General features: G+C 47.2%; 3 protein-coding genes across 3 annotated transcripts in view; 1 reads left to right on the forward strand and 2 right to left on the reverse strand.

Annotated features, from left to right (window-relative positions):
* Nucleotides 1-16,606, reverse strand: part of rpl7 (ribosomal protein L7) — a 124,694-nt gene that overhangs the window by 45,862 nt on the left and 62,226 nt on the right. The window lies entirely within an intron of this gene.
* cbln2a (cerebellin 2a precursor) lies at nucleotides 428-2,152 on the forward strand. Its single transcript, XM_062987912.1, has 3 exons — nucleotides 428-789; nucleotides 1,044-1,163; nucleotides 1,698-2,152. The coding sequence occupies exons 1-3, from the start codon at nucleotides 493-495 to the stop codon at nucleotides 1,893-1,895; spliced, it is 615 nt and encodes a 204-aa protein (XP_062843982.1). The 5' UTR covers nucleotides 428-492; the 3' UTR covers nucleotides 1,896-2,152.
* Nucleotides 10,776-12,511, reverse strand: socs6b (suppressor of cytokine signaling 6b). Its single transcript, XM_062987737.1, has one exon. It carries the CDS (start codon nucleotides 12,414-12,416, stop codon nucleotides 10,941-10,943), a length of 1,476 nt encoding a protein of 491 aa, XP_062843807.1. The 5' UTR covers nucleotides 12,417-12,511; the 3' UTR covers nucleotides 10,776-10,940.

Here is a 16,606-nt window from a genome sequence, read left to right on the forward strand (position 1 = left end):
GGGTGTCCACATACTTTTGGCTATTTGGTGTCCTCGTCCTTAAGCTGTGTGTACATTTTGGATCTCGGTTGTAGAGAGAATGAAGAAGGTGAGAGAGAGAGAGTGAGAGAGGAGGAAGGAGGAGCGAGAGAGAGAGTTAGGAGGAGAGAGAGAGGATGGTGGGGAGGTGATGATCGAGGCAGGTGCATTTTCAGTTCTCCTCCTGAACAAGAATCAGTTCCTGCCCGGGTTCCTCCTCTGGTTGAAGCTCGGTTTCTATCTGCTTCCTACTCAGACTGAAACTTGGTTCCTTCCTGGTTCCTCCTCTGGCTGAAGCCCGGTTCCTTCTTGGAAAGAAGCTCGATTTTTGCCCAGTTCCTTCTCTAAACAGAGATCAGTTCTTGCTTGGTTCTCTCTCTGATTAATGCTCGGTTCCTCCTCTAAAAGAAGCTCGGTTCCTGCCCGGTTCCTCCTCTGACTGAAACCCGGTTCCTCATCCTGGTTGCTGTCAGGATGAAGATGACGACGACGGTTGCTCCGGTTCTTCCCTGGTTCCTCCTGTGGGTTCTTCTCCAGCTTTCCATCACCTCTTCCTTCTCACAGTCCCACAATGAGACGGAGCCGGTGGTTCTGGAGGGGAAATGTCTGGTGGTGTGTGATTCGAACCCGTCCTCGGACGGCGGCGTCACCTCCTCGTTCGGGATCTCGGTGAGGGCGCCGGGGGCCAAGGTGGCGTTCTCGGCTGTGAGAGGAACCAACCACGAACCGTCCGAGATGAGCAACAAGTCCATGACCATCTACTTCGACCAGGTAGGTTTACACGTTCTATCAGAGCTTTATTATTCAGTCATTTTTACCCCTGCATTCATCCCGGTCCTGGTCCAGGTGAGTCCGGAGTCTCTCAGAGAACACAAGCTGCCAGTCACTAACACATCTCACACTCATTCACTTTTATTCATTAGTCACTATTCCAACAAGCTCATGCTCAGGTGTCCAGATACTTTAGACCACACAGTGTTTGCTGGTGTCCGTATATTTCTGATCGTTATCGTTTCCTCCTGCAGGTTCTCGTCAACATCGGGAACCATTTTAACCTGAAGTCCAGCGTGTTCCAGGCTCCCAGACGCGGCATTTACAGCTTCAGCTTCCACGTGGTCAAGGTCTACAACCGACAGACCATTCAGGTGAGATGGCATAAATCAACCAATCAGAGATCTGTACATTAGTCAACTAAACAGAGATCCATACATCAATCAACCAATTAACCAAAATAAATAATCGTTCATCGTTAGTACAATCAAGAGTTTAGGGAAGGTCATTTTTCCCAGCTTCATGAAGACATGGGTTGAGAGGTCGGGCAGTTCCTGATCTCCCAGATGCTCTTGTGACCGGATCAACACAAATTCCTACAGACACACTCCAAAATCTTCTGTTCAGAAGTTTTCTTTGACTGATTGACGATTCTCACATGAAGTTTTAGGACTGTGGTAGCTCAGTGGTTAGGGTACTGGACTAGTAATTAGAAGGAAAGTTGCAGCTGTTGGGCCCCTGTGCAAGGCCCTTAACCCTCAACTGCTCAAAATTATGTTCAGTTATAATTGTAAGTCGTTTTGAATGAAAGCGTCTGAACAAATGTGTGTTTGTTTGGAGTGTGAGTTTGGAACACAGTGGTGAGCCGCCAGTATTAAACCCCTGACCTGTTACCGTGTCGACCGCAGGTGAACCTGATGCACAACGAGTACGCGGTGATCTCGGCCTTCGCGGGGGACCAGGACGTGACCCGGGAGGCGGCGAGTAACGGCGTCCTGCTGCTGCTGGAGCGAGAGGATCGACTCTACCTGAAGCTGGAGAGAGGAAACCTGATGGGCGGATGGAAGTACTCCACCTTCTCCGGCTTCCTCGTCTTCCCGCTCTGAATCCTCGGGTCCGCGCACCGCCAATCCCGCCGCCCTGCACGCTGTAATGTTTACGTCTCTGACACACGGGGTAATACGGGGTAAATGGGTACGGGGCAGGTTGTAAACCCTGGTACCGCAGCGCCACACGTTAAATCATCCTGGTTTGTTACTTACACTTACAGCAGGTGGGAGTTTGTCCACAAGTGGGTGCTGTTGGCACCGTGTGTAAAAACAACAAACAAATCTGGACTAAATGCTAATAAATAATGTTTAAAAACCCGGTAACACATGGTTGAGTTTTTTGTTTTTGGGGCGTGTCCTGCCCACCAGTCCTGGATGATCGGCTGGTCCGAGGGTCTCTGTGCAGCGGCATCGATCAGCCAGCAGAGGGCGTAATTGCAGCCGTTATGAGGAATCCCCTACGGCGGAGTTATACCCTCCTCATAACGGCTGTAGTTACGCCCCCTGCTGGCTGATCGATGCCGCTGCACAGAGACAGATGAAGGAGATTGGATTGGTTAGACTGATTGGACCGGCGGGGATTCGAACCCCAGACCCCGTGGGTTGCGATGTACCGCTGCGTCCCCGTATTAAATACGTTTGCTTTGATCTAAGTGTGTGTGTCCTGTCATATGCTCCTGACCAGCGTGTCCTCTCGTCTCCACCGCGCCTCCGTCTGGGTCCTTTTTTGATGTCCGCCCCCCATGTGGGACCCACGCTGAGGTGCAGAACCGACCCAATCTGTGCCTCCCACACACACACACGGCATACAGAGGAGCGGATCGGGCCCCGGGCCCCGCAGGCTCACGTCGAGTTGCCCTTTCCTGAAGAAAGGGACAGCATGCATCGGTGGAATAAAACCCTCGGCCGGGAGTTTGGCTCCTGCGGGATGCCTGCTGCTTCCTGTTCTGCTGCACCGTGCGGGTACCGCGGAGGGGATTAGGACGGGCGAGCAGGTCCGAAATGTTTAATCACCCGCCGGGTCGGGGACATGCACACTCGCTCGAGCCGAATAAAACAAAGAGACAGTTCCGAGTTCGAATCTCAGCTCTGTTACTGGTCAGCTGGGCGCCCCCTAGTGCCTACACCGGACGATATTGACCACTAGTCTACCGGGTGGAAAAAGACGGGACCAAAAAAAGTGGGTGGGGTCATCGGGACCTTGGTTAGTAGCGCGTGACTCTCGGTGCACGAGACCGACCTCATCGGGAGAACCTCCTCTCATGGAGATCCTACAGCGCACGTAGAGCTCTAAAACAAATCTAATCACCTGACCTGGTGTACACGGTGCGAGTGTTTAATATCCAGCGTGTGCAGCTCTTACCGGGACGTTTTGCTCCCGTCGCGACTCCAGAGAGCGTTTAATATCACGGCGGATCACGGTCCAGATCTGTAATTGGTTTGGGGAGAGGTTCTCCTCACTAATGTGCTCCTGTGAGAAGCTTCTGAACGTTCCTCTCGTTCCTCTCTCATTAGAACGAGCTCACATGCTGACGGAGGATAAATGTGAGGAACACGCAGAACGCTGAGTAGCTTCACACACTCATTAAAACCCCCCGTCTCCATTACTGTCATCATGCTGCACACACACACTGATACAGATCTGGGGGGGGTTTAAAGCTTATTTTATTATTATTATTATTTTAATGGCTTTGTGCCTGGGATGTCGTGGACATGCTCCTGAACGTTTATAGGAACAAATCCAAATGTTTTTTTTATTATTAATTTTAAATTATAATATAAGCCAGTGCCATTTCAAGCACGATGAGGCAACTCACTGAGTTCTGACTGGTGGATGATTGATTTACAAGCTCGTTAGTCAACAAATCTGGGAAATGAATGCTGGTTGCAGGTGGAAGATCATGCATCACCATGCACATTAATGTCCAGATGAATGCTTGTGGTGCTGGAATAGGATGTCCACATAGTTTTGGTGTTAAAAACCTTGATTGGGTTCTTGGCTCTTTTGACAGAATTGAAAGAGGTTGTTTAATGCACCAGTTCCACAGGCAGCAAACCAGCCACCGGCATGATACTACCACCACCATGCTTCATAGCAGGTAGAAGTGATGTTGGCTTTGAACGCAGCACCTTTTGTTTTCAGAATCAGTTCAGTATATTTGATCAAAATTATGAAATGCAAAAAAAACCAAACAATTGTAAATATAAATACACGTTATGGCCGAAAGTATTCGGACGTCCCAGAATAGAGCGTCATCTATGTGATCTTTTCAGCTAGAATAACAGCAGCTTAACTGAGAACCTTCTCACAAGACTGAATTATGTCTGTGTATGGGAATTTGTGCCCGTTCCACAGTACAACAGTGCACTCCCATGACCTGGTCTGATCCAGATAGAATCAAGCTTATCCTATCAGAATCACACACACCAAATAATTTCCTTTTCATTTGTGATATATTTTGATTCTCAGCTCGTTTTATCCATCAGTTGGAAGATTGTCAGTTTAAATCCAGACTCACTGTTGGGCCCTTGAGCGAGGCCCTTAACCCTGTTTGCTCCAGGGGAGACGTATGATGGCTGACCCTGTCCTCTGACCCCAACTTCCAAACAAGTGTAGATGTAAAAATGATAAACAAAGTCGTTCTTCTTTATTTTAAAGTGAGTATTTTATTGCCCCCCTGACATCAGCTGCTGTGTTTCCTGACTCGCTCTCATCCTCGTCACGTCCTCTTCTCATATTTATTTCAAACCCAACATGTTCCACCATCTGCCCCCGCGGCCCCGGTGGACTCGCTCCGAGTCTCCGTGAGTCGGAACATTAAAGTAAAACTGCGGCGCTGCGACGCTCTGTAAGATTCACGACTCCCGGAGAGGAGCTTAAACGAGGGCCGATCCAGATGTGGCCCCGCGCCGAACCTCATTACCGGATCTGTACGGGCGTCGCCTTGTGATTTACGCCTGACGCTTCTTATCGGCGCCGGTCGTTTCATTTACGCTCAGAGATAAAAAAGTGCTGATGATACAGAGCGACTGTTATTATTTATTTATTATTAATATATGTAGTCTGAGCAGGACGTGAGATTAACAGGAAGTCTGCAGGCTGTTCTCAGGAGAGTACACGCGCCCTCACCCCGGGCTCGGCTGCGGTCGGAGCAGGAGCGCTCACGGTTCGAGGGCTCTTAATTAATCCACATTTCAGTGGAGTGAGGAGAGAGATCAGGATAACGCCGAGATCAACACGCTAGCAATTAAAAATGCGTCTACTGCAGGATAAATCCAGAAATACTGAACGTCCTCAGAGCCACAGAACTCTGGATCACGTCTTTAAAGGGGAACATCAGACCCCAAAAAGAGGGACAACAGACCCCATAAAGGAGAACATGACAGTGGTTAGTCAGGATCGTGTCTAATTGATTTAATCGTGATGAAACTAAACTCAGTATAGATCAGCTCAGTAATGAAGGTTCTTCTCACCACATTTAGACTCGACTTCTGATACTTAGTACAAAAATCCTGAAATTCATCTTTCCTGAATCTTCTAAATGAGTCGGTGCTGAGCGACACTCAGAGCTGGGCGCTGGTTTTGGTTTTGGTGTGTGGACATCGTGACGGTTATTAAAACTTAACCAGCGTTTCAGAGCCGGGCGTTCTACAGTAAAGTGGTGGACGTGGTCATGGAGGGTGGAGCTTTAAACCAATCAAATAGCAGTCGTTTATTTTGACGTGTTTGGGAGCGTTACAAGCGTCCGCTAGCTTACAAATGGGGACGAATACGAGTCTGTCCAGGTATTACACCGGACTGCGGTCGGGCGGGTTAAAAACGGCTCCGTCTGCCCTAAAACTGGACGTATGGACGCCCTTACAGCGAGGAATTAAACGTTAGAGTTCTTACTGCTGTACAGACGCAGTGTAACTCATAAGTTAGTAAGAAAAGAGCAGCTGTAAGCGGCTAATGACTGAGTTAATAAACCTGTAAAAATAATCTGTAATAAAATAGTAAAACTTGTAATTTTCTCTTCACGACTGTTTCTGTGTAAAAATCTTCCACCCCGACCGTGATGAAGCGCCGCGAGTCCGTCCCGGTGTGAGAAGGTGTTCATTAGATGCTTCCGCTTTTAAAGGTGTTTGAGATTCACACTCGCAGGCAGGAATAAACGTGCGGCCTCGTTAATTTCATGCCTCCCCGTGTGGGCGCTCGTTCAGGAGGGAGTCGACGCCGCGCCGTACGCCCGAGGAACCGCGGCGGGAAGCTTCGGGCCGAGCGGATACATTATTGATCAGGAAGCCTCACCGTTCTCCGGCGTCGGGTTCTGACAATGAGCGGGAACGCTCTCCGACTCCGGCGCTCGCCGAATTAATGAGACGGAGGCGAGAGCTACAAAACAGGAAGCAGCAGATGCTCTTATTTATTATTTATTATTTATTATTTACACCCGACGTCTAAAGTTCTTCACTGAGACGCCAGATCTCACCGGAACACAAATACAAACCAGTAAAACAACCGGTAAACACACAACAGTCACAACGTAAGAACACAAGCACTGAAGAAGCTCTTCTCTACCTATTACCCTGTACAAGCCGTTCTCCTGTGCTGAGAAAAATACAGACCTGCTGCACACTTGGATCAGACCTGGAATAAAAATTCATCAATGTGGGCGGCACGGTGGCTCGGCTCGCCTCACAGCAGGGACTAGTTGCTGATTCAGGACGTCCATCGTCGACTCTTCTTCACTGCAGCCAATCAGACGGAATAGCCCAGGTCCTGAGCCCGATTCATCCCACTGGTCGCTCGCTCGAAGTTTCCTTTTGTTTTTACAGGTCTGAACCACTGGCACAGATCTGGTCACACTGGGGATCCTGGTTCCATTCTGTTACTAGTACTCGTTTCACCCACCCACCGTGCAGTATGTGGAAGGTGGATTGGCCTTTCTAAACTGCTCCTGGGTGTGAGCGAGCGAGTGATGCCCTCTGATCATCTGACAATCAGTGGACACACAGCGACCCAGACCAGGATGAGTGATTGAGTGAAGTGATCACATGATGCTGCGCTCCTCCTCTCTTTTATATTTTAACGCCTCTAATAAAACACGAAGGTGCAAACTGGACGTGAATTTAACGACTCTGTCGCGGCTGTAAAAGCGCTCCGTTTGTTTGGAGGTTAAAGTTAATTAGGTCGCTGCTAGATTCGGGACACGAGCGACGCTTCAGCGAGGTGCTGAATGTTAAACGTGCGGGAGGTGGATTGGCCGAGTCACTGGGGGATGCGAGTGATGCCCTGAGATGAATTGGTGCACCGTCCAGGACACGTACAGGGATGAAGTGTTTAATCTTATTTATTTTCCTTTCATTTTACCACTGCTTTATCCTGGTCAGGGTCTCGGTGGGGGCAGAGCAGGAACACACCCTGGACAGGACACCAGTTCATCACAGGATTTGCTTGGATCGTCACATTTCCAGATATGAATCTAAATGTTTTGGCACCCTAAGTGTGGGGCGGTGGCGTGGGGTGGCACAGCAGGTAGTTCCAGTCCTGTTCAGCATCCTTTTTCTCCCAGTTTAGTCGTATCCAGTTCCTCCTCCTCTGCTGGAGACCCTGATGGTGTAAGGGAAGGGTATATGTGCCTCTTCTTATCCCCCCGTACTTCGATGGATCGGTGCGTGAGGTCGGTCTCGCGCATGGAGAGTCACGCGCTGATCTCCACGTTTCTCCACTTCTGTACAGGAGCCTCGGCCTACTAACCAGGGTCCTCACACAGCGCAAAGACCCCGCCCACTTTATAGTCAGACTAGCAGCCGATTTTGTCTGCTGCAGGCACTAGGGGGCGCCCAGCTGACCGGTAGCAGATTCATTTTCATATTTTTCATTGTTTTTCTCTATTTTCCTTTATTTGTATCAGTAAAATATTAACCAGTCCTCACTAATCTGCTGGTCAAGAATTAAAACAGGCAAATTTTTTTAAATGATTATTAAAATAACCTGTAAACCTTCTGTAATTCTCTGGTTCCACCTTAAATACAGCTACTACTGACTGTAGTGTTTCGTTTCTTTGTTAATGGTTTTAAATGCCACCTTCACCCCACAAATTTAATTTAAACCCCCGACAGGGGTGGAGTTACACCAACAGGCGGCTCGTCTGGCTTGTTCTTATCTCCTCCGGTCACTGTAACCCCGAGATCCAGCAAACAAAAACACACAAAGACGTTTTGTATAACAGCAAAACTTTACTGTAAGTAAAAACATCAAAAACAGACGTGACACGTAAACGCTGATGATATACATGAACGCTGATATTGTGGTTTAGCAGCAGGTACTTGCAGGTGCTCACACACACACAGTCTAATTTAATGCATTCAGATTAAACACGTCTTCAGGGCACGGTCACATGAGAAGCGGCACTTCAATCTCCTCCAGCTCCTCCAATGAGACGAACTGTTTGATACGAGGCGGTAAAAGCGACGCTTAGCGTGACTTACTGTAGTAAAACAGCGAGTGAGGAATGTGATTAGTGGAGGAACTTATGAGCAGTAATAATGAAGAGAAGTTTAGTGCTCCTGTCTCCTTCTTTTACTACATTAAACCACGTTAAGCTTTATTCTCAACCAGAAGCGTTTTAGACTCTGGGAGAAGCTGATTCTGATTCTCACCGTTTCTCAGAAGCTGGAGCTGTAACACAAGTTTAAAAGTGAAACAGGGAGGAGAATCCAGATAAACACAGATACATGTGGAGCTGTAACCCTGGATCTGACGCTGATGAGGTTTTACCGCTCGAGCTGAGCGCGGAACGAAGCACAAGACGCTCCTCATGTGAACGATCAGTGTGGAATGATGTGGATGTTTTGCATCGTGCTCCAGTATCGGTCACGACTAGCATGTCTGGATGTTGAACCGCTTCTGCTCAGCGTCTCTCTGTTCTACACCGGTGCCACCTTCACCACGTTTCACTGATTCTAATCCATACAGGAGGAAGACGTGCTGATCATGCGGGGCGCTCCGAGCTGGTCGCTTACGGGTTAGAACAAACTGCCTCCCTAGTTTAGATACTAAAACTAATTATTACTCGCTATTAAAACTGACGGATTTAGCGGCGTGTGCAGACAGGACTCGCGGCCTTGTGCTTTACATACATCTGACTACAATTTAGTCATTTCCAATTCCCTACTGTAGTTGTAGTTCCTTTGACGCGCCGCCCCACTGTTCACATTTACTCTACGCTGTAGCCTAGAGGTTAAGGTACCGGACTAGTAAACAGAAGGTCGCTGGTTTAAGCCCCACCACTGCCAGGTTGCCACTGTTGGGCCCTTGAGCGAGGCCCTTAATACTCAATCGCTGAGATAATAAGTCGCTTTGAATAAAAGCATCCAATACAAGCATCAGACTGGTTTAATTTCAGCCGGGCGATACGATTCCATCACTCATGTAATGTTTAATATTAATGATGTGCTGCTCTTCTAAACGAGGTGCTTCCCTAAACTGTTTAATCCTTCCATCCAGCATTTCTGCTTTGTTTATTAGCAAAAACGACATGAAACTGAACCTGGCGAATGAAAATAACGTGATGTGATAATCAGACCTGACGGAGACGCTAAAACAGATTACTGACGTCTAAATCTGCACCCCAAGCCCCCCAAATACCCCCCCAAACCTCATACCCCCCCCATCCTTATACCCCCCCCCCCCCCCCCCCCCCCCCCCCCAGACACACACACACCTCCCAAAAAACCAGGATCCAGATGAAACAGTGAAGAGTCAGAACCAAATCAAACACAGAAAAGTGATGGACACTTGATGCTGATGTTGACATCGTTAAGGCAAAACAGAGCTGCTCCCGCTGCTCAGGACCACACACACACACACACACACGCGCACGCGCACACACACACACACACTCCAACACACACACACTCCAACACACACACACACACTCGCGTTCTCCGCTAACGTTAATCGACGGGACGAGAATTAAAATCACATTTTTCCTTCAGTAAAATACAAAAACGATACCAGAGGGAATCTACAGGAGCATGCGGGACTAAAACACACAACCATCGAGCCGCGTTCCAGACCTTCCATCCGCTCACACGGCTACGCTAACGAACACTGAACAGACGTCAGGGGTTAAACTGGGCCGGAACGTCTACTCAACCCTCTTAATTTAGTCGTATCCCATTCCTAGGCCGTATTTCACCTTCAGTTCTGACTGACAGTACAGACCGTTCATCATACGGAGATCCGTATCGCGCACGGAGAGCCTCCCTCGATCAGCCGGGGGTGAGGAATCATCTCCTTACATGAGCTGAGGTTCGAATAATAACTGAGTGGGATTTTTATGTGCAGTAGGGCAGGTGTAGCCTAGTAGTTAAGGTACTGGACTAGTAATCGAAGGGTCGCTGGTTCAAGCCCCACTGAGCGAGGCCCTTAACCCTCAATAGCTCAGACTGTTTACTGTCACGGTTCTGTAAGTCACTTTAGATAAAAAGAACCTACAAAATTTCTGTCCAGGGATTCACCAGTGAATCATTTCAACGAATCATTTGGTCATTAATTGAACTGATTCTGTAAAGCTGCACGTTTCTGCTGCTTCGTTACCGTTAAAGTGAATTATTTTAAACGTGGAACATTTCTGTCCCCTGACTCACTGGTGAATCATTTCGATGAATCATTTGGTTCTAAATGAACTGATTCTTTATGTATTTATATAAACGTAAAGCAGCACGTTTCTGATGCTTCGTTATCGTTAAAGTTCATTATTTTAAATGTGGAACATTACTGTCCCCTGATTCACTGGTGAATCATTTCGATGAATCATTTGGTTATAAATGAACTGCTTCATAACCAAAGCCCAACGGTAGAATCTAACCAGATGTGGTCGTGATATTAAATGTAATAAACGATTTGGGGAATTTCGGTCGCCCTGTCGTCGATTATTTCAGCCCTACAATCACATTCTCAGTTTGAACCTCCCAGTTGAATCCCAGTTGAACCCCTGACAGACGTCACCCTCATGTTCCGACGGAAATGTAAAACGTGTACGGTAACGGCGGGACGGGTCCCAAAAACCAAAACAAACATCCCGAAGAGAGCGCAGGAGACCCCCGAGGGTGTCAGTAGTGCTTCTCCTGCAGGTAGTCTTTCATTTTGTTGGGTAAAGGCAGTTTCTGGATCAGGTCTATGCGCGTGTACTGGCGGATGACGAAGCGGCACGAGTACTGCAGAGAGCGCACCTGCATGAAGCGCGACACGGGATTGGTCAGTCTCACCGGGTACGTGACGGAGCCCGGCAGGCGCGACCTGGAGTAGCAGAAGGCGCCGTTCTCCGAATCCCTGACGGAGCTGTCGATGAGCTCCACGATGGACGTGTGGCCCTCCACGTCGGGCTGCTCGTAGAAGCTGAAGGAGCCGTTGGAGTGCTCGATCCGGGTGTGGAGCGTCTTCCCCTGCGAGCGGAAGCTCAGGCTGAGCAGGTAGCGCTCGTCCGAGCTGTCGCGCACCAGGAAGGAGCCGTCCGGGAGCTCCAGGAGCTTCTCCTCCGCCTCCCAGCGCGTGATGGGCCCCCAGTACCACCCCTGCCTGGCCAGCTTCTTCAGCTCGGCCGTCAGGCTGGTCACCACCGTGGGTCCGTTGCTCTGGACGGCGTCGTAGACGCGCTGCACGCCCGGCGCCGTGTTCGGATCGAAGCTCAGATGTTCCAGGACCGATCTGGACACCTGGGTGGAGGCGAAGCTGGACAGGCTGGGCGGGAGCGGGGGCAGCAGGGGCGAGAGCGAGGGTTCGAGCGCCGAGCTCTGCAGCAGGACGTCGTTCAGGAGCAGCCGGCTGACGGACGGTTCCATGAAGATGTCGGGCGACAGGAGGTCGTTCACCATGGACTCGTCATCGTTCTGAGCCAACACCTCCATCGGGGACGTCCCGTCTAAAGAGAAGGAGCGAGGCTGGTCCTCCTCGGAGAAAAGTCCGTCGTCTAAAGGCATGGTGTACTGAATATAGTCCTGAGCCGAGAGTCCGAGGACCACGGGCACGTGATCGTCCATGTGCAGGTTTAAATCCCCGTTCCGAGTCTCGGGACTCCCGGAATCGGGGAAGATCACGTCCCGCCGCAGCTCCAGGAAGTTCTTCAGGGACGAGGCCGAATCGTCGGCCTGGATCTTCACCTTGTCCATTTTGAGCTCTGAGTTGGTGGCCCTCAGGGGCCACGGCGTGGGGCTGTAGTGATGGCTGGAGCGGGACGAGTGCTGAGACTTCAGGTCGCGGAACGTGATGGGCTCAGACGAGGAGGAGAAAGCGTCGTCGTCTATGGAACACACGGACGGAGAGCTCGTCTTCACCTTGGGCTTCTGCTTCGTCGACAGCCTGCGCTTCAGAGTTCCCATCAGCCCCTCGCTCTTGGACCGGCCCTTGGCCGCTTTCGGGTTCTCGGCGTCCGGGTCGGCGGCGACGATCTCCTTGCCGTAGCAGCCGCCGTAGAGCGAGTGTTCGGCCGAGAAACTGGCCGACAGGTCCGGCTGAGACACGGCGTACTCGGGCTCGTCCTTCCCTTTGATGTTTAACGACTTTCTGATGGTCAGACTGAATTTCTTCATCCTGGACGTTCCCGCCGATCCGCTGGAGGAAGGATGAATCAGTGGAAGTGTTCCCGAGGAGGAGAACGCTGGGGCATAGCGAATCACACCCAACCCCACCAGCTACGCCTGAAATAATAATAATCATAAATAAACAGATTATAGATCCATATCATAGTGAAACTGAATCATCATATTATACTAAAATATCATCTCCATGGGAACAAGTCATCACCGCATTTAAATAGAAGTATTTGGGACCCATCACTGTCTGTCATCCAAAAGAAAAAGTGCAGATTGGTACCAACCAGCCACTTGTGGTGGAACTACATTTCTTCTGGAAGAATTTAGAATAGAATCTTTACTGTGGTGCCCAGGTGGCGCAGCGAGAAATTCTGCCACCTGGCGGCTGGGCGCCATCTAGCGGGCATAATCGGCAGTGCCTGCAGTAGACGCGTCTCTGCTAGGGTGGGATGACCGGACTATGTGGGTGGGGTCTTCAAACGCTGTGTAAGGACCCTGATCAGCAGATAGAGAGGCGCCTGTGCAGAGTGCATGGGTGAAAAGGGGTTCCGTGCAACAGGCCACCTCACCAACCTCACCAAAACAGTGTACATCTTTGTGAGGTCTATCATTATGGCAGGAACTGTCCAACATGTGTGAATGGCAGTGCGCATGGAGCTCTCCTCTGTACGATGCTATGTTTTGTTTGTTTACTTGTTTTCCGGCATGATTAGAACACCCGTGAACTTAACTTATAAGATTTTGACACAAAAAATGAAATTACAACAACGCTGCCAAGGCCAGTCCTCTAAAGTTACTCAGGGAACTAAAAGAGGAACCGCCGGGACTCCCTCACTGCCACAGCGACCGTCTAAATTCCGGGGTTTTTTCATCAGCCTGATCAGACTTTAATAATAATTTTGATTTGTTCTGTGAACAGTTCCTGCCATACTGATAGACCTCAGAAAGATATCAACACACAGGTTCTGTGAGCTGGTCAGGCATCCTGGGGAATGAGATTTAGGGGTGTAAATAGGTTTAAAATGTCAATACATTCTGATTTTCGGTGTGAAGTGAGTCTGTAGTTCAGGGTCTGATTAAAAAAGAAGCTTATAAATATAAAACTAGATCAATCCTGGGCTGTGACAGTCATGTGGGGGGTGAATACTCCTCCTGGTGCTGCATTTACCTATAATGAACTTGTTTACTATTGCACACTCTATTATTTAAACGTAATTATTTGAAATTCACGTGTATTTATGAACATTGATGTGAATCAGACACACAGGAGCTGGATTTTCTCCTGCTAATACAGCAGGCCTGATTCTCTAGCTACATTAGCTTGTGTGCTAATCCACACAACACAATAAGAACAAACTGTCCAATTTAAGGCAAGAAAATAGCACATACATTACCTGTTCTTCCGCCTTGACACTGTCAGCTAGTTAAATTCCTCATTTTGATTATAATATAAAGCGCATTTACACAGTAAATCGCTCAACTCAGCACGATTCTGCTGTTTTTTTCTAATACTGAGCTGTGTAACACTGGTCTCTAACCCTGTCTCATCCGCGCCTGCGCAACACGCTCTGTCCAGAATCAGACCATGTGCACTACGTAGTGCACTACTTAGGGATCGTTTTCTTTTAATAAAGTTGTGATTTTCAATATAAATCCGGAGTAATAGAAAAATCCGAAATATTCTACAATATTGGAGCGTCCAAATGATCCAGAACAGATCGTTAGGAGCACTTTAAGCTGAGTAGGGAGTAGGGGGCGAGAGCTATTGAGGACACGGCGCTATAAAGGGGTCCCTTTTTTCCACTGTTCATGCTACGCTAGAGCTCAAATGTCACGCATGCGTAGTCGGGTAGTGAAACTCTGACAGAACCTGAGGGAAAGGTTGTGTCTCGAATCAAATCATACACACTAGATAGTGCACTTCGGCACAATTTAGTAAGGTGCCTTATTTAATTACTAGTTAGTGCGGTAGTATAAGATTTGGGACGCGGTTTTGGTTCGCGTATAGGTTCTAACTGTTGAGGTGATGTGTTTATGGGTGATTCTTCAATTGCGGGCTCTTTTTACCATCTTAATTTTTGAAAAATAAAATTAGTAATAATTTAGTTTTAATTATGTCAAGATAATGCTTACATGCTTTAGAGCAAAGACTTAATGATGGCCACAATTGAATTTTAATATTTCATATTTATTTGCGAAGTGGCATAGCAAAATGTCATTATGTGTTGGTAATGACGTGTTGCGGTAATGACAATTTTTAATTTTTTAAAGAAAAAAACTAGCTAGGATATGGATTTGCTAAAGCTAGTCAACAGCTAGTACAAGATGCACTTTAAATACATATAAATAATGTTTACATTTCTTTTTTTGTTGATAAAGTACTGCCATACTGATGTAAATGGTAACGACGCTGAATAAATATACTCTATGATCAGGAGGAATACATGATTAAATTACTCACATTTCCAGACATTAAAATGTTAATCTTCTCTCATGGCTGGCATGTGCTTCCTTGCAAGTCTTTGTTTCCATGGTTACAACATAAACAAGTGTTACCTTCAAATGATTCCCTACAGAAACCGTACACTGCTGCGGTAATGATAATAATGCTGGGGACAGTAATATATTGCTCAAAAATATGCATAGGTTGTACAAATATGAAAAAAAAATTACATTTTGTTTCTTTTTAAGTTATTATAAAACTCATATTGTGATTTTTATAATGAATTGATCACTTTTTAGCATTTTATTAGAGCAGAGAAGTTTTAAAGTCTGGGTTGGGGAAAAGGCCAAAGTAGCAAAATATTTAATGTTTAAATGTTTAAATCATCATAAAAAATGGAAATCATGTAATTTTTTTATTGATGCAATGAATGATCTTTTTAATACCTAAACTATTTGTTTTGTAATAAAGTATTTTTAACACAAATTTATAACCTAGGGACGTAAAAGTTCCCCCAATTGAAGAATCACCCTAATATTGATGTCACGGCAGTTTTCTGAGTAACAGTTACTAATTTGGATCTTACAAATCTTTTTTAAACAAGAAAAATTTGTTTAATGTAAGTTTTTTGATATTGTGACAGAATAAACACACAAGAACTTACTTGAGGTTTCCAGTTACATCAAACATTTTTGCATGACATCATCATTTTTGGTGACTTCTCTGTGTCCATATAAACAGGACTAGTTTGACTGAATCTATGATCAGCACAGGGAAAGCCTAGAAAGCTCTGTACAGATCCCAGAAAGCATATAATGGAGTTTCTTAACTCACGAGCATCAACTCCGGGTCCCATAATCATCTGTTCTGCTATGTGCAGTGTCCACATGCAGTGTCACATTACCATGGCCTTGAATGCTGGTGGTCAAGACGGTAGTTTAAAAGAACACAAAAGCAGGAGCTTGTCCAGCAGGGCAGCAGCAATGTTGAGCTTGCTTGACTGTAGACAGTCACCTGAACACCTGTATTCCATCAGCTTAAAATTTATGGCAGAACTGCTTTTCTGTTTGTTTGTTTGGATTTTTCTCTGTGGTTCATGAATTACATCCAACCATCCAGACACATCCTCTGACTATTAGGTGTCCATTTTCATTTTTTTCTACCTTGACAAGAGACTACTGTTCCACGTACTTTTGAAACAGGTTGCGAAAATGACAAATCATGAATCATATTCACTACATGTGTGTGTAAACGTTTGACTTCAGCGGTGGACGTGCCTTTAAATGATTAATAAATTCATTGGAACTGGAAGTGGAAGCCGAACGTAAGTGCTGACGCTCCTGTGGACGTACTGAAGGGCCGACGACTCTGTATTAACGCTCATGGATGTGCGGTCACTGATGGAGTCACGTTATAGTTGTATTTACGTTTGCAGCAGACGTTAATATCCAAAGTGACTTACGAATAAGCCTTGTTTATGGGCCGGACAGTGATAATTGGAGATAATGAGTGACCTTCTGATCACTAGTCCAGCACCGTAACCGCCGATCTACCGCTGCCCTCCGAACACAGATCAGTCCACCTACCAACGCAGGTCTATTAGCGAGTGAATAAATGAGTTTTTAATTAACGTCAGTGCGGTTCCTGAAAGAGCAACAGTGCGTTTCTCTGCTAATTGTCATCACACAGTTGTGGTTAGATCTGCTGAAGACAGGAATGACATGTACAGTGGGAAGGAATAATT

The sequence above is a fragment of the Trichomycterus rosablanca genome, chromosome 25 (assembly GCF_030014385.1).
Source record: "Trichomycterus rosablanca isolate fTriRos1 chromosome 25, fTriRos1.hap1, whole genome shotgun sequence".
NCBI lineage: Eukaryota > Metazoa > Chordata > Actinopteri > Siluriformes > Trichomycteridae > Trichomycterus > Trichomycterus rosablanca.

What these genes read in the sequence shown, in the direction of transcription:
- socs6b (XM_062987737.1), bottom strand. Translation starts at nt 12,416, where the DNA reads ATGAAGAAATTCAGTCTGACCATCAGAAAGTCGTTAAACATCAAAGGG.
- cbln2a (XM_062987912.1), top strand. Translation starts at nt 493, where the DNA reads ATGAAGATGACGACGACGGTTGCTCCGGTTCTTCCCTGGTTCCTCCTG. An exon ending in TGACCATCTACTTCGACCAG is followed by an intron (nt 790 to 1,043) that starts GTAGGTTTACAC and finishes TTCCTCCTGCAG; the next exon opens with GTTCTCGTCAACATCGGGAA. An exon ending in ACAACCGACAGACCATTCAG is followed by an intron (nt 1,164 to 1,697) that starts GTGAGATGGCAT and finishes TGTCGACCGCAG; the next exon opens with GTGAACCTGATGCACAACGA.